The following is a 23078-nucleotide window of genomic DNA, read 5'->3' as shown; positions in this document are numbered from 1 at the left end:
ATGTAAGATCCTCCTGCCTCAGCCTCCTGAGTCATTGGAATTACAGGCATGCGCTGCCACACCCAGCTTATAAACTTGTTTATTAATCAGTGAGAAATATAACTTGTGTATTGGCTATTCATGTTCACTACATGCTCTTCCTGTAAGCAAATTGACATGAGAATCCACACCACAGAATAACATTTGAGCAAAGTATTAGAGAAGAAAAGAAGTCAGATGTACTTTATGACTAGTGTCATGTAAGAATTTCTTGTGTTTATTTTTGTATTCTCCCTATAGAATTTTGTTTCAAGAGTCATTTTAAGGGCAGGGGTTGCATCTCAGTGGTGGAGTGCTTTCCTTGCACATGTGAGGCACTAGGTTTGATTCTCAGCACCACGTATAAATAAATAAAGGTATTGAATTTAAAGGGGCTGGGGATGTGGCTCAGCGGTAGCGCGCTCTCCTGGCATACGTGCGGCCTGAGTTCCATCCTCAGCACCACATACAAATAAAGATGTTGTGTCCGCCAAAAACTGAAAAATAAATATTGAAATTCTCTCTCTCTAAAAAAAAAAAAAAAAGGTATTGAATTTAAAAAGTCATTTTTAAACAAAGGGTTTGCTTTATTTTAATTTTACTTAGACTTTGAAGTAGAATTCGAAAATACTTGGCATTTTAATAGATTGTTTCTAATATACATTGATGAGTGTTATAAATAAGATGTATTATTTTTGTACCCAAAAGAGGGTTGGGTGTAATTGTTCGAATTAGCAGTTTATTGACATTGTTTATTTTGTTCTCTTTTTTTAAAGAAATGGCTTCAAGCAACTGACCTCACTAGTGAAGTATACCAGCATTTAGCCCACTATGTACCCAAAATATACTGCAGGGGACCCAACCCTTTTCCACAGAAAGAAGACATGCTGGCACAGCATGTTTTGTTGGGACCAATGGAATGGTATCTCTGTGGTGAAGATCCTGCATTTGGATTTCCAAAACTTGAACAAGCAAACAAACCTTCTCATCTTTGTGGTCGAGTTTTTAAAGTAGGAGAGCCTACGTACTCTTGCAGGTAAAATATGATAATTTTCTTCCAGAAGATTTGTTTTTACTTTGCTACTTCTTTTTTCCTGAAACCTTAAAATTTGTATTTTAAAATTTAAAATATAATATGTACATTTACAAGTCCATACCAGGTACCTATTGTTTAATAAATAATTATAAAATATTCACATAATTATTTTTCAGATCAAGAACCAGATTGTTAACCAGCATTCCAAAAGTCCACTGTGTGCTTTCTTCCTCCTCCAGAATTAACTGCTATCTTCACTCTTGCAGTAATTACTTCCTTAATTTTCTTAATATTTTTAGTTACAATGGTTTCTTTTTTATGTTCAAATTGTTCTAAATTTGGCTAGTGGGAGCCCCACCGTACTCACTTCTTTGTCCTTTTCATGTCTCCATTCATTTTTTGTGTGCTTTTTTCCTTTCTGGCACAATAATATGTCCATAGCTCACTTTGTACTTAATTCTGACCCATATGTAATGTCAGTCATCTCTCCAAGGAATTTCCTTTTGGTTAGGAATAAACTAAGACTTTGGTGTTATATGTACGTACTGCTACAAAGAAGACTTCACTTAAAAAAAAAATGCTAAAAATTGAATATACAAGGGTAGGAAAAAAACAAAATGCCGTGACCCCTTTTAAAGTATCTATTCCTGTTTTCCAGAACTAATCATTGTTGTTTTTTTTTTTTTTTTGGTAGAACTAATCATTGTTAACTGTCTTATGTATCCTAGAAATTTTCTGTGTACATATCAACCCATGTACGTGGCTGTCTTAACACATACACACAAAAGAGAGTGATACATGTGTTAGGCTAAATTTTTCTTTCTCTGTTTGACAAAAGCCTGACATCTTTCCATTTGGCTTATAATATTTAGCTAGATAATATCCCATTATGTGGATGATTGACCACAGAAATTATGTGTTTCAACCCTATCATGTGGCCTGTGATTTTGTTCTTTGACAGCTGATGCTGATTCTTGGGTTAAGGAGATGTCTACAAGACTTCACTATAAATTTAATTTTCCCCTATGTAATCAATAAGTATTTTGTGGAAATGGACTTTTTAAAATATTTCTTTTTATTGTAGTTGGACACGACACCTTTATTTTATTTATTTATTTTTATGTGGCACTGAGGATCGAAACCAGTGCCTCACATGTGCCAGACAAGCGCTCCACTGCCGACTCCCAGCCCCAGGAATGTACTTTGTGACTAGTAAATACCTTCTTCCATTCCAAACTTTCAGGGTTTTTTTTTTTTTTGTTTGTTTGTTTTGGCAATGCTTGGGATCAAATCTGCAGTTTACTTATTTATATCAGTATCTATTCATGCAGTCCCATTATTCTTAAGCTTAAATTGTCCTTGATTTGGCCAGTAGGAGCCCTTTTATGCTGTCTTTGTTGTTTTTCATAACCCCATTATGCTTTGAGCTTTTCTTCCTTTCTGGCACAATATCGCAGCCTAGACACATCTTGGATTTTTTTGCTATCCAAGTCCTCAAATCAACCATTTTGCAAAAAGCCTGGTTCCTTTTAGTGGACAGTGATTTTTAGAAGTAAGATGATAGTTGTGCTTGTTGCTATGGGGATGTCACTACTCATAGGCCCTCTCAATGGACCTACATTTATTTTTTATGTATCTATATATACATATTAAAATAGATATTTAAAACCATGTATTTATAGTGATCTCTCTAGTTCTAATCCAACATTGCAGGTTCTTCATACTATGTTTTCTCCCCTTGTATATTTGTAACTTCTCCTACCTCCTATTAGGGTAGATCCATAATAAGACTTTGCTCCAGTATGCATAGTTCTTACTCCAAGACATGACCTTTCTGTTGTCTTAGCTAGATATGTATCTTGACTAGAACTCCAAAGCCCTCCAGTCCTGCTTGTTAGACTTCAGGTATCTTTTTGGTACTATCACTTCCACAATAGCCATTCTCTGGGAAACCTGAATCATTTAGCCCAACCCTCAACCAAATACTTACTTACCATTGATTTCACATAGACTTCTGTCCTTACCTACCTTTCCCCATGCTGATCCCATTCTACCTCTCTGGTCCCCTGACTCAGAGTTGAGCTATTTTATCTGTGTCAAAGTCTGATTTAGTCTCAGCCCGTGAGGTCTTCTTGCTGTGTGCAGACATTAATTAGCTCTCTATATCATAGGCACAGGTGGAAAATTACCTTCTCAGTAAAAGTCAGGGCCATCCTGGGTATCACTTTATGAATTTCCCTCTTCTTAGTTATTATAGTCTTGTGCTGCCTCATGTATTTTGTCTTGTGTTATGGTTGTTTGTAGTGGGTGATGGCGTGGGGAGTAGTTTATTACCAATTGTTCTGTCATATCCAGAAGAGGAAGTTCTGACTTCATTTCAACAAATGGAAATTGATTATGCTTCCTGAGCATCTTCTAAACATCAGATTTAACACTAATAATTTGGTATGCAGTCATGCTTAATCTTTCCATAGCCTCCAAAATAATTAATGTTTTTGAGGAAACTGAGGCTCAGAGTGGTTAAGTGACTTACCTGCAGTCATAAAACCTGAAACGAGGTCTCTTGATATGAAGGAAATTGCGAACTCAAACTCAGTTGTTATTTCTGCTGGTATATACTCTCAAAATATGGAGATTTCTCCCCACAAGCAAGCAGGCATGCTATAATTTCTGCAGCAGTGAACACCAGCTATGCATCCTCTAATGTAATTCACTTCTGACACTTCCCAGAAATAAAATCAGATCCTCTCTTACGAACCTCTTGCCACTTCATGTTTTTCCTTGGGATTCTTTTAACCTTATGCTCAATATTCATTCTGAATATTGAGCATAAGGTTAAAAGAATCCCATATATGTCTATTGGTGAGTCTGTCCTTGAGGAGAGACCTACCAGACTGCTCCCTACTTCAGATGCCAGGCATGATTTTTGATCCTCCAAAACTTCTGACCAACTGGCTACCAGTGGGTGTTCACATGACTCTTTGCTTGAGTTCAATAAATTTTCTAGAGTATCTCACAGAACTCCAACACATTTACTAATTTATTATAAAAGATATTACAAAGGTTACAAATGAAGAGGTGTTTAGGGCAAGATGTGCAGAAGCTGTCCTCTGTGGATATGTACTTCCAATTGTTCAGCTGGAAAGCCTCTACACTGTCCTTTTGGGTTTTTTAGAAATTTCATTGAATAAGCATGATTAAAGCATGGACAACCTTGCAGAAATGTGATTGGACAAAAAGGGGTTTTATTTAATGCTAATAATAGACTGAGGGCGGGGGGCACCAGCAAAGCTTGTCTCTTCAGATTCTTCTTGGCCCCTGTGTAGCATTCCTTCCTCCCAGATATAAGGCAGGACACCTCTGGAATGGGGGACTTAGGATCTATTATCAGAGAATTTCTTTATAGCCAGCTCCAAGACAGAAAGAGAAGATTAGAGTGTATTTTTAGTTTCTGTGACCCAGTTTGGGGAAGAAAAAAAGAGCAGATGAAAGGAGGGCAGGAGACCTTAAGTACCCTAACATTATTTAAGTCACTCAGGAAATGACAAGATCTGTGGTAGTGATGAACCATGGATAAAAACCAAAACTTGTATGTCATAATATCACAACAGGCTTCTCTGACTCTAAAATCCATGTTCTTTTCACTTTACCTCTTTTATTCTCAGATATTGGTCATTGTGAATTTTTTACTCATACACAGTAAGATGAGAAGAATGGACTGAATTTTTCTTGCAACTAAACTTAATTTTTAGAAATGTCCTCTGTTAAAAATGTGATGACAACCAGAAAAAAAAAATTAGCCTTTTCTTTGACTTTTCTATTGGTTGGGCACTGCTGTATAGTACCATTCTGATTCTTAAAATCAAGTTGTATTGCAATACTGACTTCTGTACCAAAAGTATATGCAAAGAATATTAAATAAAAATCATATTTGGGCTGTAGAAAGAGATGTTGGTGACTCATAGTCATGGACTTGGCCTGAATCCTTCTCTTAAATTATCCCCAATTAGACTAGTCTATAATCTGCTATTTCCCAGTTGCAGAAGTGTAGTACATGTAAAGTGCTTCAAACATGTTAGGTACTCAGCAAGTATTTGTTGACCAATGTCTGTTTTGTTATTAGAACTACAGGGCACAGTTTTAAAAGATGTTATTTTGCAGTTCCTAGTTTAAATTGATTTAGTATTTCTGTTAGTTGTACATTTCCATGCTTGTCCAGTGGCAATGTTATATTTACATGTAAACCAGCTATTTTTTAGGTTGTTATTTGTGATTACATACAGGGAAATCTTCACTATTGTGGCTTTTACAACTTAATACTTTAGCTCTTGATCCCAGCCAGTTAATAAGACAGCTATTGCTATAGTGAGCAGAATATTAATCTCTCTTAGGAACATATTGTCACTTCATTTTTTTGAGGGGGACTTTCTTAACCTTAGGTTCAGTATTCAGGAATTTTGCTAGTCCCATATGTTTCTGTGGGTTCATCCTAGAGAAGAGATTGGGTGCAGGGAGAATTTACTATTTGATTGCTTTACAGAGTAATCTTGATTAAATTAGCCGAGTCTTGGGATCTTCCAGAAGTAAGAAGAAACTCATTTTCAACAGCAGTAGTAAAATAGGTTTTTGGGAGTTTGGAGAAGGGGAGTGAATGGCAGAAAGAGGAATATGTTTATTCCCTCAGTGAAAAGGATATATCACAGTGAACTTTTTGCTTATGATTAAAGCTTAACTATGCCTCAAGAATTGGTGGGTGAAACTGAGTCAGAGATGGTCTCAATAGATTATTCTTGTATTAGATGTTTGGGGATTTGAACCTAGATATGTCATTCTGGGGTTTTTCTGAGATACAAACTAATTTCACTGGAATCTGGAAATTGGGTAATCTATACCATTCTAGGTCTTTTTTTTTTTTTTTTTGTACTGGAATTGAAGCCAGGGGTGCTTATCCACTGAGCCAAAGTCCCAGCCCTTTTTTGTATTTTATTTTGAGACAGGATTTCACTGAGTTGCTTAGGGCCTCACTAAGTTGGTCAGGCTGGCTTTGAACTCTGAATCCTCCTGCCTTAGCCTCACGAGCTGCTGGGATTATAGGCATGTGCCATCTTGCCTGGCTAGACTATTTAGAGGAAGCATATAATGTGTGTGTGTGTGTGTGTGTGTGTGTGTGTGTGTGTGTGTGTGTATGTATATTTATATTTACATATGATATATAAAAATCAATGAAAAGGAAGGCACTAAGGGCAGGGAAATGCCTCATGAAGTGAAGAAAAAATTTTCACATTCAAGACTTTACTAAGGATAGAGAAAGCAAAGAATAACCTTAGCCACTAGGCAAAAATGCATTGTTTATAAGTCAAAAGGTACAAAAGTATTTAACATGAGAAGTATTGTCCTCTTCCTCATTTCTTAATTTCCCTGTTCCCTTATCTTTGTTTTTATTTTTATTTTTTAGTTGTAGATGGACACAATACCTTTATTTTTATTGGTGCTGGGGATTGAACCCAGTGCCTTGTGCTTGCTAGGCAATTGCTTTACCACTGAGCCACAACCCTGGCCCCTGTTCCCTTATCTTGAAGAGAGGGTTTTGCTAAATTTTCCAGATCAGCCTTGAACTTGTGATCCTCCTGCTCTGGTCTCAGTAGCAGCTAGGGTTACAGGTGTGTGCACCCATACCTGGCTAGAAAAATCTCATTCATATATATATATATATATATATATATTTTTTTTTTTTTTTTAAACACAAACAGAAGTATATCTGTCAAATAAGTTCCTAGAAATGTAATTTATTTGCTTAAGGATGCATGCATTTATTTCCTTTTAGTCAAAAGAAAAAAAAAAGAAGAAGAAAGAAAAATTTTTTAAAATCCCAAACTCTTTTAAAATGGAAAAGACATGTACGAGTTGAGGAAGGGGTGGTGATGGTTGTGGGAAAATGGAAAATTCTATGGGTTTGAGGGGAAAAATTGGAAAACCTGTTGTTTTACTAATCTCATAGGGGAGAAGAAACCAAGAAGAGGGTAGGCTGTGGCAATCAGACAACTTGCCGAACTATGAAGGAAGTAGTATCTGATGATGTGGACTTGAACAGACAAGCAGTGGTGAGGGAAGACATTTCATATATAAGGTGCCCATAGTGCCCATAGGGCCTAGATTTGAATCAGATGCTTTTTAAAAAAGATATTTCTTAACTTTTATTTCTTCAACAATAAATTGGAGATAATGTCAATGTTACTTAAAGTTGACCAATTTTGAGCTTAAAGGCACAGTCATACACAAGATAGTCCTCTCTTTAGATACAGCTTCATGTTTGGTAATCTCCAGGGCCACCCTTATTTCTGATCCCCTGGCTACAAATTCAGGTGTCTCTACAGACTACATTAGTTTGGGTAATCACTAGAACTACTCACTGAACTCAGGAAAGTGCTTTGTTTATGATTAAAGTTTTATTATAAAAGAACACCAAGCAGAACCAACCAAAGGGAAAGACATGTAAGATAGGAGTTCCAAATGGAAAGTTTCCATTACCCTCAGGGACACTTTATTCTGGCACACTGATGTGTGACAGCGTACACAAAATATTGTCAACCAGGGAAGCACACCTAAGCTTTGGTGTCCAGAATTTTTATTACTATTTTAATTACCTAGGTATGATTGATGAAATTATTACTCATAATGATTCTGTCTTGTTCCCCTTTCCTGAACCCAGAGATTCTCATCACATGGCTGGTCCAACTTTACTCTGTCCTCTGGTTAACATAAACTGTCAGGTCTGGGGGGTATGGATGGGGAGCCTGCCATGAATAACACAGACCTATTACATGGAATTTCCAAGGACATAGAGATTACCTCCAGGAGCCAAATACAAAGAGTAGCCAAATTCTTTATTATACAGTTATTAAGAAGTAAATGAGATCCTTTGGCAGGGCTCTACACAATCCTTGGTATATAGTAAACTCAGAGCAGATGGTCATGCTGGGTGCTGGGAATTAATATATTAAAAGTAGGTATTCCCATGAAACATAGTGCCCTGATAAAAGAACATAGACTCTTTCATTCAGAAAGATGAAATAAGGTATCTGAAATTGTGGGGAAGTTTCTAAACTAGACCCTGAAGGATAACCAGTATCCATAATATGGATATTTTCTTCAGAAAAAAAAAAAGATACAAACCTTTTTTTATATAGTATGTATAAAAAGCATTTGTGAAGAGATTGTTAGTTTTTCTGCAGAGAATTATTTGTTCATAGCTCCTAATATTGTGTAGATAACAAATAATTTTACTGAAGACTCTGATGTCAGAAAAAGCTATTTGTGTTTTTGCTGGCAATTAGCTACTTTGTGTGGTATTTGTTCATACTTCATTTTCCTTTAGGGAAAGAGTACTTCAAACTTAGCTATGGTTCTTCATTACTAAGTAGAGATGATTTTACAGTGCAAAAATTGATTTTGATCACAACTATGTATTTTGGCATTTTGTAATCATTAAGAAAAATAAAACAGAATATGAAATTAGAGTGTGTCTTAAATTTTGAATGTTAACACTTCTGTTAGATACAGACAAGTGAAGTTTAGTTCCAATATTTGCCTTGTATAGTAAACTTGAGAATATTCTTTTTTAACACTTGAAAACTTATTACATGAATGTTGTAAATAACCAGAATTAGGGCTGAGAAGACTTATGCTACTATTAGCTAGAAATATTTTTATCCTTTGATTTCAGATAATACTTTATGATACTTTATCAATAGTAAACAGTTTTGCTTAGGTTTAATTTTTAAAATTTTAATTCTAATTTTGTTAGTTTTTATAGATGAGGTTATACTAAAACCCTATAATATTAGAGACTATTAATACCCAAAATATATTTATTACTCATAGTATGTGACCATTTCAGATCAGTGGGATGATGAATGGAGGAAGTGTTCTGCTCTAGATAGTTACTTAAAATTTTAGCTCTACAAGATGAACCCATAATGCTTTTCAACACTTTTAGGACTCACCACAGCAAGGGTAGAAAAAAACCAGATGATCTTACCCTGTTTATAAATACTTTGGGTCAGAAATCATGAATTGCCCACGTCCTGTTAGACAAAACTAGTCATAAGGCCTCTGTCCAGCTTTAAAACAGGATGGGAAAGTATAATTCTCTTATGTGTCTGAAAGAGAGAAACCTGAATGTGGATAAGCATTAGAAGTGTCTTTAGCAATGATTTTTTGTATTTTTTAGTGTTATTTTCCCTCTGAGTCAGTAAGATGAGGTAATACAAAAATATTTTAAAATATTACAAAAGTAAGTGAAGCAGGAGGTATCACAATACCAGACCTTAAACTATACTACAGAGCTGTAGTATCAAAAACATCATGATATTGGCACCAAAATAGACAGGTAGACCAGTGGTACAGAATAGAGAACACAGAGACAATCCCACATAAATACAGTTATCTTATACTAGACAAAGGTGCTAAAAACATTCATTGGAGAAAAGATAGCTTTTTCAACAAATGGGAAAACTGGAAACCCATTTGCACCAAAATGAAATTAAACCTTTATCTCTCACCTGCACAAAACTCAAAGTGGATCAAGGACATAGGAATTAGGTCAGAGACTCTGCACCTCATAGAAAAAAAAGCAGGCCCAAATCTTCATCATGTCAGCTTAGGACCTGACTTCCTTAACAAGACTCATAAAGCACCAGAAGTAAAATCAAGAATCAATAAATGGGATAGATTCAAACAAAAAAGCTTCTCAGCGAAAGAAACAATTAATGAAGTGAAGAGAGCCTACAGAATGGGAGAAAATTTTTACCACACACACATCAAATAGAGCACTAATCTTCAGGATATTAAAGAACAAAAAATAAATACAACAACAAAAAAATAAATAATGAAATCAATAAATGGGCTAAGGAAATGAACAGACACTTCACAGAAGAAGATATAATCGGTCAACAAATACATGAAAAAATGTTCAACATTTCTAGCAATTAGAGAAATGCAGATCAGAACTACTCTAAGATTTCATCTCACTCCAGTCAGAATGGCAATTGTTAAGAATTCAAGCAACAACAAGTAAGTGCTGGCAAGTGTGTGGGGGAAAAGATACACTCATATATTGCTGGTGGAATTGCAAATGGTGCAACCACTTTAGAAAGCAGTATGGAGATTTCTTAGAAAACTTGGAATGGAACCACCATTTGACCTAGCCATCCCACTCCTAGGTCTATACCCAAAGGACTTAAAAGCAGCACACTACAGCCATGCAGCCACTTTAGTGTTTATAGCAGCTCAGTTCACAATAGCTAAACTGTGGAAACAGCCTAGATGCCCTTCAGTAGACAAATGGATAAAGAAATTCTGTATGTATACTTAATGGAATACTACTCAGCATTGAAGTGGAATGAAATTATGGCATTTACAGGTAAATGCACTGAATTGGATAATATCATGCAAAGCGATGTAAGCCAATCCCAAAAAACCAAAGGTCAGATTTTTTTCTCTGTAAGTGGATGCTGACCCTTAATGGGGGGGGGGGGTTCGTGGAATGGAGGAACTTTGGATGGAGCAGAAGGGAAGGAGGAGGAGGAGAGGGGATGGGAGAGGGAGTCGGGGGGAAGATAATAGAATGAGATGGACAATAGAATGAGATGGACATTATTACCCCTGTGCATGGGTATGACTGCATGAATGGTGTGGCTATATCATGTACAACCAGAGATATGAAAAGTTGTGCTCCATTTATGTACAAAAATAAAATTAACAAAAGTACTCACCAGAAAAAAAATGTATATACACACACACACACACACACACACACACACAAACAAAGCAACTATAAAGTATAACAAGTAAGATTTTGGATTTTTTTAAAGTTGTATTATTTTTACAGTTATTTATAATTATGAACATGGTACATGAATGAAATTATCTTCATATATTATAATTGTTGCTTACTTTTTACAGTTTATCTTGTAGATCTTTGCTTGTAAGTATACATAAATCTGCCTCATTCTTTTTTTTTTTTGATACCAGGGATTGAACTTGTGCGTTCAAACACTGAGCCACATCCCTGGCCGTATTTTGTATTATTTTAGAGACAGTCTCACCTGATTGTTTAGCATCTTGCTGTTGCTGAGGCTGGCTTTGAACTTGATCCTCCTGCCTCATTCTTTATAACTGTTGTTTTTTCTTTTATTTTTTTTTATATTTATTTTTTTAGTTTTAGGTGGATTATTTTATTTTATGTGGTGCTGAGAATCGAACCCAGTGCCTCACACATGCTAGGCAAGCACGCTACCACTTGAGCCACATCCCCAGCCCCAACTGTTGTTGTAAGAACAAGCCATAATTTTTCCATGGACATATTAATGAAATTAGAGGGAATTTCTAGTTTTTTTTTTCCTATAGCAAATAATGCCACAAACAACACTTTGCACATTTGTATACATCTTTCTTTACATGTTTCATTATTTTTCAAGGTAAATACTTAGAAATAGAATTCAGTCCTGTATATTATCACTGTGGCCTTTAATAGACTGACATTTCCCTCATTTACAGTATTTTTTCTGATCTAGGAAAATGATAGTGAGTAGGGAGTTGATACCCTAGAGAGTTTAAATTCCTGTAATTTCTAAAATGACCACAAATCTCTAAATCAAGAAAAATGTTCTCGATTTAGAGATTTGTGGTCATTTTTATTCTGTACCACTGTGGTGAAATATTAAACATAGAAGTACATCGAATATGTCAACTTTATATGTAGCTGCCTTTTTCTAGATGTTAAATAGTAGAGAACTAGGGCTGTGGCTCAGTGGCAAAGTACTTGCCTAGCATGTGTGAGGCACTGGATTTAATCCTTAGCACCACATAAAAATTAACAAATAAAATAAAGACCTGGGATTGTGGCTCAGCGGTAGAGTGCTCGCTTAGCGTGAGTGGGACCCGGGTTCGATCCTCAGCACCACATAAAAAAATAAAGGCATTGTGTTAAAAAAAAAAAAAGATCTTCTGACCATCTGCAACTACAAAAAATTTTTTAAAAATAGTAGAATCATAAAGGCTTTGGAGTAATCAGTTCAGGAAAGGAAACTCAGACTTTTATTACCCAAACTTTTGGTAACCCGTTTTAAAAATTAATTTATGTATTAATTTATTTTTCTGTAGTACTGGAGATTGAACCGAGGGGCACTCTGCCACTGAGCTACCACCAGTACTGTTCCCATTCCCCTTTTTGAGACAGGATCTTGCTAAATTGCTCAGGCTGGCCTCAAACTTGCAATCCTCCTGTCTTAGTCTCCTGAGTGCCTGGGTTATAGGCATGTGCCACCATGCCTGGCCTTTTATTTTACTAGTTTTTTTTTTTTTTTTTTGAGCTAAGTCTTCCTAAGTTGCCCAAGCTGTTCTCATACTTGAGATTCTCCTACCTCAGTCTCCTGAGTATTTGGAATTATGGGTATGTACTACCATGCCCATATTTTTGTTATTAAGAGAAAATTTACGTATGTCAAAATATCTTAATTGTACATTTTTGATAATAGCTATTTATGTAACATACAGTGTCAAAATAGAGAACATTTTCTTTTGACTAGAAATTTTCCTTTTATCAGTTCTAGCCCTCTAGGAAACCACTTTTTTTGATATTTTAACCTTCAGTTACTTTGGCTGATCCTGGAACTTTGTAAGAATGAGATTATATATCATTGTATTTGGCATCTTTTACTCAGCATAATGTCTGTCATATTTATCCATGTGTTGCAATTATTAGATGTTGGCTCCATTTTTATTGCTGAATAGTATTTCATTGAATAAATGTGCTACAATTGCCTACATTACTCTGACCTTTTGAATACTTATTTGGGCTATCTTGAATAAAACTTCTGTGACTTTCTTCTTAAAATATATAACACATTAAATTATGGGCATTTTTATCATGTGCTTAATTACACTCTTTATGTGTTTTATACACTAAAGACAAATGGTTGATCTCTGAGTGATAATTGAGTCTTGACAGCTTGGACCTTATCAGGCAGCTGTATTTAAAGAGAACTTGGTAGTGGCACATACCTCTACAAGTGGTACAGAATAGAAGACATAGAGACAAACCCACACATCTACAGTCATATTATCCTTGACAAAGAAGCCAAAAACATACATTGAAGAAAAGACACCCTTTTTAACGAATAGTGCTGGGAAAACTGATTATTTATATGTAGAAGAATGAAACTAGACCCTTATCTCTCACCCCTGCACAAAATCAACGTAAAATGGATCAAAGACCCAGGAATTAGACCAAATACTGTCCAGCTCCTAGAAGAAAATGCAGGGTCAATACTTAGCATATAGTCAGAGGTGACAACTTTTTCAGTGGGACCCCTGAAGCTCAGGAAACAATACCAAGAGGTAATAAATGGGATAACATCAACTTAAGAAGCTTTTGCACAGCAAAGGAAACAATTAGGAATGTGAAGAGAGATTTACAGAATTTGGGGAAAAAATCTTTGCAAGCTACTTTTTTGACAGGATTAGTATATCTCGTATATGCAAGCTAGAGAGGCAAAAGGAAAAGAAAAGGCGGGACCAGGAATCTCATGAAAATCAAAGGAAAATCAGTGGCAGAAAGGTATCAGGGATGGGGAGGGGAGGGAAAGAGGAAATGCTGGGAAATGATACTGGCCAAATTATATTTTTTATTTTGTGTATGTACAAATATGTAAACAAATCTCACCATTATGTACAACTGTAATCCCCAGCCCCTCTTTTTTTTAATATTTTATTTTTTAGCTTTAGGTGGACACGATATCTTTATTTTTATGTGGTGCTGAGGATCGAACCCAGTACCTCACACATGCCAGATGAGCGTGCTACCACTTGAGCCACATCCCCAGCCCCCTGTTTTATATTTTATTTAGAGACAGGGTCTCACTGAGTTGCTTATTAGTTCCTCACTTTTGCTGAGGCTAGCTTTGATCCTCCTGCCTTAGCCTCCCAGGCTGCTTGGATTACAGGTGTGCATTGTATGGTTAGAATTTTGATGAGAGTTTAGCAATTGATAAGACAATTTAGTTTTATTGTATACAGCATTTTAAGATAATAATCGTAACTGACAATCATTATGCCAGTACTGTCAGACTTTTTTGAGTTTTATAAAGTGCCAAAAGCCATGCAGTGAACCCAATCGGTAATAATCATAACTGAAAACCTGACAGTTATTGTGCCAGAACCATCATTTTACAAAGTCTAGAATATTTATGTCAGTAACATAACATTTATTATTGTAAATAGCAGTCATGTAAGTAGAGTTGTAAACCAGATTTTATCAGAATTATAAAGTTATAATTTAAAGGATTTCAAAACAGATACTTTAAAAAACTTAAATTTTTTTGAATTTTAAAATTCTTTTTAGTTATACATGACAGTAGAATGTATTTTGAAATTTATACATATGTGAAGTATAACTTCCCATTCTTGTGGTTGTACATGATGTGGAGTTACACTGGTTGTGTATTCACATATGAACATAGGAAAGTTCTGTCCGATTCATTCTATTGTCTTTCCTATTCCTACTCCTCCCCCCCACGCCCCCACCCTCCCACCCCCTTCATTCCCCATTCGACTGTATTCTCTCTGTTCCTCCTCTTATTGTGTGTTAGCATCCATATATCAGAGAGAACATTTGGCCTTTGTAAAACTAATTTTTTTTAAAATTTTTTGACTTTGTTTTATTTTTATGTGGTGCTGAGGATTGAACCCAGTGTTTCATACATGTGAGGCAAGCGCTCTACCACTGAGCCACAACCCCAGCCCCCTGTAAACCTTAATTTTTTAAAGACTTTAGTTTTTGTTAGAAATTAATACTTAATAAAAGGCAGCAGAAAATCCCAAGATATCTTTTTTCTTTTTCTTTTTTTTTTTTTTTGTACTGAGGATTGAACTCAGGGGCACCTGACCACTGAGTCACATCCCCAGCCCTATTTTGTATTTTATTTACAGACAAGGTCTCACGGAGTTGCTTAATGCCTCCCATTTGCTGAGACTGGCTTTGAACTCAATATCCTCCTGCCTCAGCCTCCCAAGCTGCGGGGATTACAGATGTGCGCCACTGCACCCGGACAATTTGTCAATTTTTTTAATAAAAATAGTTTTTAGTTGTAAATGGACCTTTATTTTATTTATTTATATGCAGTGCTGAGACTCAAACCCAGTGCCTCACACAATCTAGGCAAATGCTCTACCAAACTACAACCCCAGCTCTCAAGTTTTATTTTTAAGAAAGACTGCTAAGATTAGGATTGCAGGACTGGGGTTGTAAACTGCAGGACAGCGGTAGAGTGCTCACCCAGTGCATGCGAGGCCCTCAATTCGACCCTCAGCAACACATAAAATAAATAAATAAATAAATAAAAGGTGTTGACAACTACAACTAAAAAATAAATATTAAAAAAAAAGATTAGGATTGCATTTAATATGAACGTCATTTTGGAGACAATTGACATTTTAACAAATTGAGTTTTCTGGTCCTTGAATATCTTCTGTCTCCATTTATTAATGTCATCTTATAGTAATGTCTCATAGGATTGCAGGACTGTGTAGTGTAGAAATTGTACATATCTTTTGTTATTTATGCCTGTTTTATGATACTATTATAAATTGAGATTTCTTAAAATTTTACTTTACATTTATTTTCTACCAGCATTACAAAACTGTCAGTTTAGTTTTTTTTTTTTTTTTTTTTGCTTGTTTGTTTGTTCCATGAGATTTTTCTCATAGCCAATCATGTCCTCCTTGAGTGGAGACAGTGTTTTGTGCATTATTGTTCTGGTGAAAGTGGATGTCCTCAGCTTATTCTCAATCTTAGTGGGAAAGCATGTAGTCTCTCACCGTTAAGTATGATGTTAGGTGTACTTTTCTTTTAAATACCCTTTATGTCACTGTGAGGAAGTTCCCTTCTATTCTTAGATTGCTAGGTTTTCTTTTTAAATATAAATAATTATTAAATGTGGTCAAGTGCTTTTATTGCATCTATTCAGATGATTATAGTTTTTCTTTTTTATGTCCATTAGTATAGTTATTGCATTGATTGATATTTCAAATGTTTTTGTTACTGGATTCCACTTTGCTTTTTCTTTTTTCTTTTAGTGTTTACTCTAGAAATTACAATATGCATCTTTATCTCCCCAAGGTCCATTTTTTTTTATTATGTCATCAAAAAAAATAGAACTTTGTATTTTCTTGTCATATGTACTGCATCAAAAAACATAATAAACTTTACAAAACACTATTATAATTTTTGCTTTAACAGTTGAGTTTTTTAAAGAAATTGAAGAAAAAATCCATATTGCCTTGATATTAAACCACATATATCTCCCTCCTGATGATCTTCATTACTTTTGGTAGACCAAGGTTAGCACATTTTTTTTCTGTAAAGATCTAAGAAATTGAATATATTAGGCTGTGCAGGCCCCAAACAGTCTTTGTTGTGCCTTCTTTATGTCTTCTCCCCCCACCACCACTTTTAAAAAATGTAAAAACTATTCTTAATTTGCAGGTTGTAGAAAGATAGTCTGTGGGTCAGAGTTGGCTAGATCCTTTTGTAGATACCAGTGACCATCTGGTTCTAATTCCTTCCAATCTGGTTATGAATTATCTCCATTTGTATTTATCTGAAAAAAAAATTTAACACTTTGTTTTCTCTTTTTTAACTATTTTCTGGGAATAATACATTCTCACACAATGCTTCTGTCACTAGATGTATGGAATTAATTCTCCAATTCCTCAAACAGTGGCTTCATATTCTACAATTTAATTGAGTTCTGACTCTATGTACCTGGAGTTATTGTCAGATTCCACCTAAGAGCTCAGCCCTACAAGACTACCCTCTGCTGCATATATCAAATCAAAAGTAATAAAGTCACCTGTGCTTTTGGGGTTCCCACAAATCTCTCCTTGGGTTCAATTAATTTGCAAGAATAGTTTACAATACTAAAAGAAATATGTTTACCAGTTTATAAAGGATATAGAAGCATGCCTGTAATCCCAGTGGCTTGGGAGGCTGAGACAAGAGGATCGCAAGTTCAAAGCCAGCCTCAGCAAAAGCGAGGTGCTAAGCAATTCAAGTGAAACCCTGTCTCTAAATAAACTACAAAATAGGGCTCAGTGGTGGAGTGCTCTTGGGTTCAATACCGGTACAAAAAAAAAAAAAAAAAAAAAAAAGAACAGCCACATAGAAAAGATATATAGGGCAAGAAATGGGAGAAGGGGTGTGGAATCTGCATGCTACTCTCTTGGCACTTCCACGTAATTCAGCAGTCTGGAAACTCATCAGGTCTTCATGTTCAAGAGTTTTTATAGATCTTAATCTCTTAATCCTACCCCCTTCCCAAATTTCAGTGGAAGGGGCTAAAATTTCCAACCCTCTAATCACTTGGTTTTTCTGTAACTGTCTCATCCAGAGGCTATCTAGGGGCCCCACCCTCAGAAACCTCATTAGCATAAATTTCTTACATTTCTTACTCTTAAGTATGCTGATAACTGTAGGTTTTTCAGAGATATTCTTTATCAAGTTGAGTAAATCCACCAAATTCCTCTTTTGTTGAGAGTTTTTATCATGAGTAAACACTGCTTTTATCAGATACTTTTTCTGCATCTATTGATATGATCATGTGATTTTTCTTCGTTAGCCTGTTGATGTGATGAATTCTATGATTTTAATATGTGAACCAGATTGGCATAGCTGGGATAAATCCTACTTGGTCATTGTGTGTAATAATTTTTATAACATTGTTGGGTTCGATTTAATATTTTGTTATGTTCATGATTGAAATTGATCTGTAATAGTTTTCTTATAAGGTCTTTGTCTGGTGTTGGCGTTAGGATGATGCTAGCCAAATAGAATGAGTTAGGAAGTGGTGCTTCTGCTTCTATGTTCTGGAAGAGATTGTGGAGATCCAGTATAATTTCTTTCTTAACCATTTGATGGAATTCACCAGTGAACTCATTATAAGTTTGGTGCTTTCTCTTTTGGAAGGTTTTTAATTATTGACTCCTTCTTTAATAGATATAAGCTTATTCAGATTGTCTTTTGCACTCTTTTTGAAGGATGTTTTTCCTGAATATTGAATTCTCCATTGACAGTTATTAGTTTGTTGCTTTTTTGTTTTCCCTGTCAACATTTAAAAAATCTTGATTCCAGTGTTCTGATCTCTGTTTTTTTTGTTAATGTTAACTGTCATTAGCATATTTATGTTTCCTTGTATGAAATGTATTTTTGGATATTAGCAATTTGATTTCTATATGCCTAAACATATGTTCTTTATTTATCATCTTGGGATTTAGTGAGCATCTTGAATCTATAAGTGTATATCTTTCACTACATTTGGGAAGTGTAGGTTATTATTTCTTAGATACTTTTTCTGGCCCCTCCCTTTTTTTTCATTCCTGGGACTCCAGTTACACAGTAGTAGAATTGAGACTTTAATTGGTACAGTATCACATGTATATAACTTACATTTTAAAATTATACATGTGTAATATGAATATATTTAAGTCTAGTACATGCTCAGAACATTTTAATAAATGGAATATATATATGATCAAAAGAAAATAAGAAGATGACTTTTATTTTTTATTTTTTATTTTTTAAAGAGAGAGTGAGAGAGGGGAGAGAGAGAGAGAATTTTTTTAATATTTATTTTATTTAGTTCTTGGCGGACACAACATCTTTGTTGGTATGTGGTGCTGAGGATCGAACCCGGGCCGCACACATGCCAGGCGAGCGCGCTACCGCTTGAGCCACATCCCCAGCCCAAGAAGATGACTTTTAAAAAAAATTTTTGTAAATGGACACAATACCTTTATTTTATTTATTTATTTTTATGTGATGCTGGGAATAGAACCTATTGCCTCACATATACTAGGCAAGTGCTCTGTCACTGAACTGTAACCCCAGCCCCAAGATGACTGTTTTATACAAAGGTCTCATTTCAGAGATCCTTGACTGCTCTAGAGACACTGACTTTCACCATTTATACCTTTAATATGGCAGTTAACAACTGGTATCATCACTGTTTATATTTGTCTTTTTTGTTAAATGATGGACTCCTCTAGAGGACAAGGTTCTCTGGCTTTCCTCATCTTTATAATTATGTGAAAATAGAAAGTGTCTTTCAGATTGATATTTAAAGATCTGCAAATGTTTTATATAAAAGGCAAACTGAAACAGAAACTATTGAAAGCAGGAGGAAAAGCAGTGGATAAAAATATACCAGGGAAGTAATATGATACAAAAGAAAGCTAGAATACCAGTTTTCATATCTAACATCTAATTTGGGTAGATAAAGTGTAAGGAATGCAAATAGCCCATAAAATAGTATAGAAAGAAATTTTATACTGGTAAATGAAGCAAAAAGTAAAGAAGAAATAATGAATATCCATAATGAATATTCTTTTTTTGAGGGGGTGGATTACCAGGGATTGAATTCGACCACTGAGCCACATCCCCAGCCCTATTTTGTATCTTATTTAGAGACAAGGTCTCACTGAGTTGCTTAGTGCCTTACTTTTGCTAAGGCTGGCTTTGAACTGGTGATCCTCCTGCGTCATCTTTCTGACACACTGAGATTACAAGCATGTGCCATTGCACCCAGCCATAATGAACATTTCTATACTTAATAATAGTCTCAGTATACATCAGGTGATAACCAACCAAACTGCAAGGAGAAATAGAAAAATCAACAATTAGAGAATCTATAGAACTATTCCAAGAGAATTTAGTTACATGTGTTGCAGAGAATCAAACACAGTGTATACTTTCAAGTACACACAGAACAGTTACAAAAGAAATTTGTATGGTATTGGCATAAGAAAAGACAGTAGAATTGAGAGAGTTAAATATTTGTATTTGTAACCAGTAATTCTCACAAGAATCCCAAAACAGTTCAGAAGCAGGAAGAATAGTCTTTTCAAGAAATGGTGCTAAGACTGGATACTCACTGAAAAGAAGGAAGTTGGACCCATGCTTTATGAACTCAAATGGATCAAAGGCTTAGATGTAAGAGCTAATATTTGTAGAAAAAAAAACAAGTGTAAAACTTTATGATCCTAGATTAAATAGTGGCCTTTTAGATCTGACATCAAAAGCACAAGCAGGGCTAGAGTTATAGCTCAGTAGTAAAGCTCCTGCCTATCATATGGGAGACCCTGTGTTTGATCTCTTGCAACACACACACACACACACACACACACACACACACACACTCACACACAATGCAAGCAGTCACAAGGGGAAAAAACAGATAAATTGGGTTTCTTAAAAATTTTGTGCATCAAATAACACTATTAAGAAAGTAAAAAGAGGGCTGGAGTTGTGGTTCAGCGGTAGAGCACTTGCCTAGTGTGAGTGAGGCCCTGGATTCGATCCTCAGCACCACATAAAAATAAAAATAAAGGTATTGTGTCCAGCTACAACTAAATAAAATAAAATATTTTAAATAAATAAATAAAAGTGTCATGTCCAACTACAACTAAAAAATAAATATTGAGAGGAAGTAAAAAGAGGGGCTAGAGTTGTGTCTCAGTGGTAGAGCACTTGCCTAGCAAGTATGAGGCACTGTGTTTGATTCTCAGCACCACATGTAACTAAATTAAATAAAAAGACAACCCTCAAATACAAATATTTGCAAAACATATCTAATAAGGAACTGGAATTCCAAATATATAAGGAATTCTTAAAACAACAAAAAGACATCCCAATTTAAAAATGGGCAAGGATTTGAATAGTCATTTCTACTAATGACCAGTAAACATCATTAATAATTAGGATTGCAAGTTAAAACCACCTTACTACTTAACACAAATTACAATGACTGTAATTTTAAAATGAAGACAATAATAAATTTCAAAAAATTGTAACCCTTCATACATTGTTAATGGGAATATAAAAATGGTGCAGCTGCTTTGGTAAACAGCCGGCAGTTCCTCAAAGTGTTAGCCATAGAATTACCTTATGTCCTGGGAATTCTACTCCAACGTATATACCCAGAAGATTTGAAAACAGGCATTCAAACAAAAGCATGTATATGCGGCACAATTCACAGTTGCCAGGAGATGTAAAAACAACCAAGATGTCCAGGAACAGATGAATCAATAAAAATTACCCATACAAAGGAATTAAATTCTAATAAAATGTAGGTGAACCTTGAGAAAATTATGCTAAGTGAAGGAACCCAGTTACAAAACCAAAATCATATTATGTTTGATTTCGTGTACATGAAATGTTCAGTAAATCCATGGATCTATAAAGTAGATTAGTGTTTGTCGGGGTTGGGAAAGGGGAGTTTGGGAGGGAAGAAAGGGGATTTACTGATAATGAGTACAGGGTTTCTTTTAGGGATGATAGAAAATGTTCTGGAATTAATGACAACGTTTTATAACATTATGCGTATTCTCTAAGAACCACTAAGTTGTACACTTTAAAAGGGTGAATTTTATAGTATGTAAATTAAATCAATTTTTTTAAAAAAGCTCAATTTAAAAAAAATTTCTTTATGCATTTGCATCAAAGGAACAACAATAACTACAGATAAGAAATTTGGTGGGCACCATCTTCACTAGATGGAACAAAAAGCCAATAATAAGAAATATTAAGTCAACATCCTATGCTCCCTGTTGTGGCACATTGAGAAAGAAAGATACAGCATCATTTCTATGATATTCTTGCCAAAATGTGTAATTCAATTTAAGCATGAAAACATCAAATCCAGATTGTAGGAAATCGGCAGAATTATTGACCAGTACTCTTTCAAAGTGTCATGGTCACGAAAGTTGAGACAAGAGTGAAGAACTGTCACAAACTAGAAGATACTAAGTAGTTAGGACAACTATAGTTATGACAACTAATGCAACGTGGGATTGTGTATTGGATCTTGGACAGTTAAAGGATCTCAGTGGAAGAACTGATGAAATTTGTGTAGGTCTGTAGTTAATAATATTGTGTCAGGGACTGGGGATGTGGCTCAAGCGGTAGCACACTCACCTGGCATGTGTGTGGGTTCGATCCTCAGCACCACATACAAAGATGTTGTGTACGCCGGAAAAATGAAAAATAAATGTTGAAATTCTCTCTCTCTCTCTCTCTCTCTTTAAAAAAAATCTGTAAAACATTAAAAAAAACAATATTGTGCCAGTGTTCATTTCTTGGTTTTGATAATAATACTAAGCTTAACATTAGCTGAAGCTGGGTAACAGTATAAAGGAACTCTCTACTGTTTTTTGTAACTTTTCTAAGTTTCAAAATTAAAAATAAGGTAAACATTCAAAATTTAAAAATAAGGTAAACATTCCATCAGGAAGTTGGGAAATGAATAGGGCAAACTCAAATAAGAAAGGAAATTAAGATAAGGTCAGAAAATGAAACACAAGAAGTTGAGGCATTGACTCTTTAGAATTATTAATATGTTAAATTTCTGGCAAAACTGATTTAAGAAAAAGAGAAGATACACATATATCAAAATGGAAAACTGATAAACTTGTTGCATTCCTTTTAATGGTGTGTCATATTGCAAAGCTGGGGCTTTTTTGTTGCTGTGACAGAAAAGCAAATACATTGTAAAAACTTAACGTGGAATAGGAAATAAAGTTGGCAGTATTTTCTAAAGTTAAGAAGTTGAGCAGTGCCTACCAGGTGCTGAGTTGTGAACTGATTTGATGAACAGAATTGGCATGTCTTTTGGTCTAGTGGTGCCATTGAGAGTTTGAGAACCTCTGAAATATAAGGATATGAACAACTAAATGCTAAATTCATAAACAGATGAAACATAAATTCCTAGAAAAAAATGAATATAAGTTGAATACAGTATAAAAATATAAGAACGATAATTAAAGCTCTTCCCTCACAAAATCCCTCACCTAGATGACTATACAGATGAGTTCCATCAAATTATTTTAATTTTTTTAAAGTTGTAGATGGACACAGTACCTTTAATTAGTTAATTAATTAATTTTTTAATGTGCTGCTGAGAATCAAACCCAG

The 23078-nt window shown here is 35.0% G+C and overlaps 1 protein-coding gene across 2 annotated transcripts in view; it reads left to right on the top strand.

The window, feature by feature from the left end:
- The window catches only part of Ubr2 (ubiquitin protein ligase E3 component n-recognin 2), a 125723-nt gene that overhangs the window by 8739 nt on the left and 93906 nt on the right, over positions 1–23078 (top strand). For both annotated transcript variants that reach the window (XM_077802195.1, XM_077802194.1), the window contains exon 2: positions 795–1054. In XM_077802195.1, coding sequence (XP_077658321.1) covers positions 795–1054 — 260 coding nt within the window. The remainder of the gene's footprint in view (positions 1–794; positions 1055–23078) is intronic.

This window comes from Urocitellus parryii, chromosome 8 (assembly GCF_045843805.1).
Source record: "Urocitellus parryii isolate mUroPar1 chromosome 8, mUroPar1.hap1, whole genome shotgun sequence".
NCBI lineage: Eukaryota > Metazoa > Chordata > Mammalia > Rodentia > Sciuridae > Urocitellus > Urocitellus parryii.
Note: the sequence above shows the minus strand (reverse complement) of the source record. Positions and strands in the feature narration are given on the sequence as shown.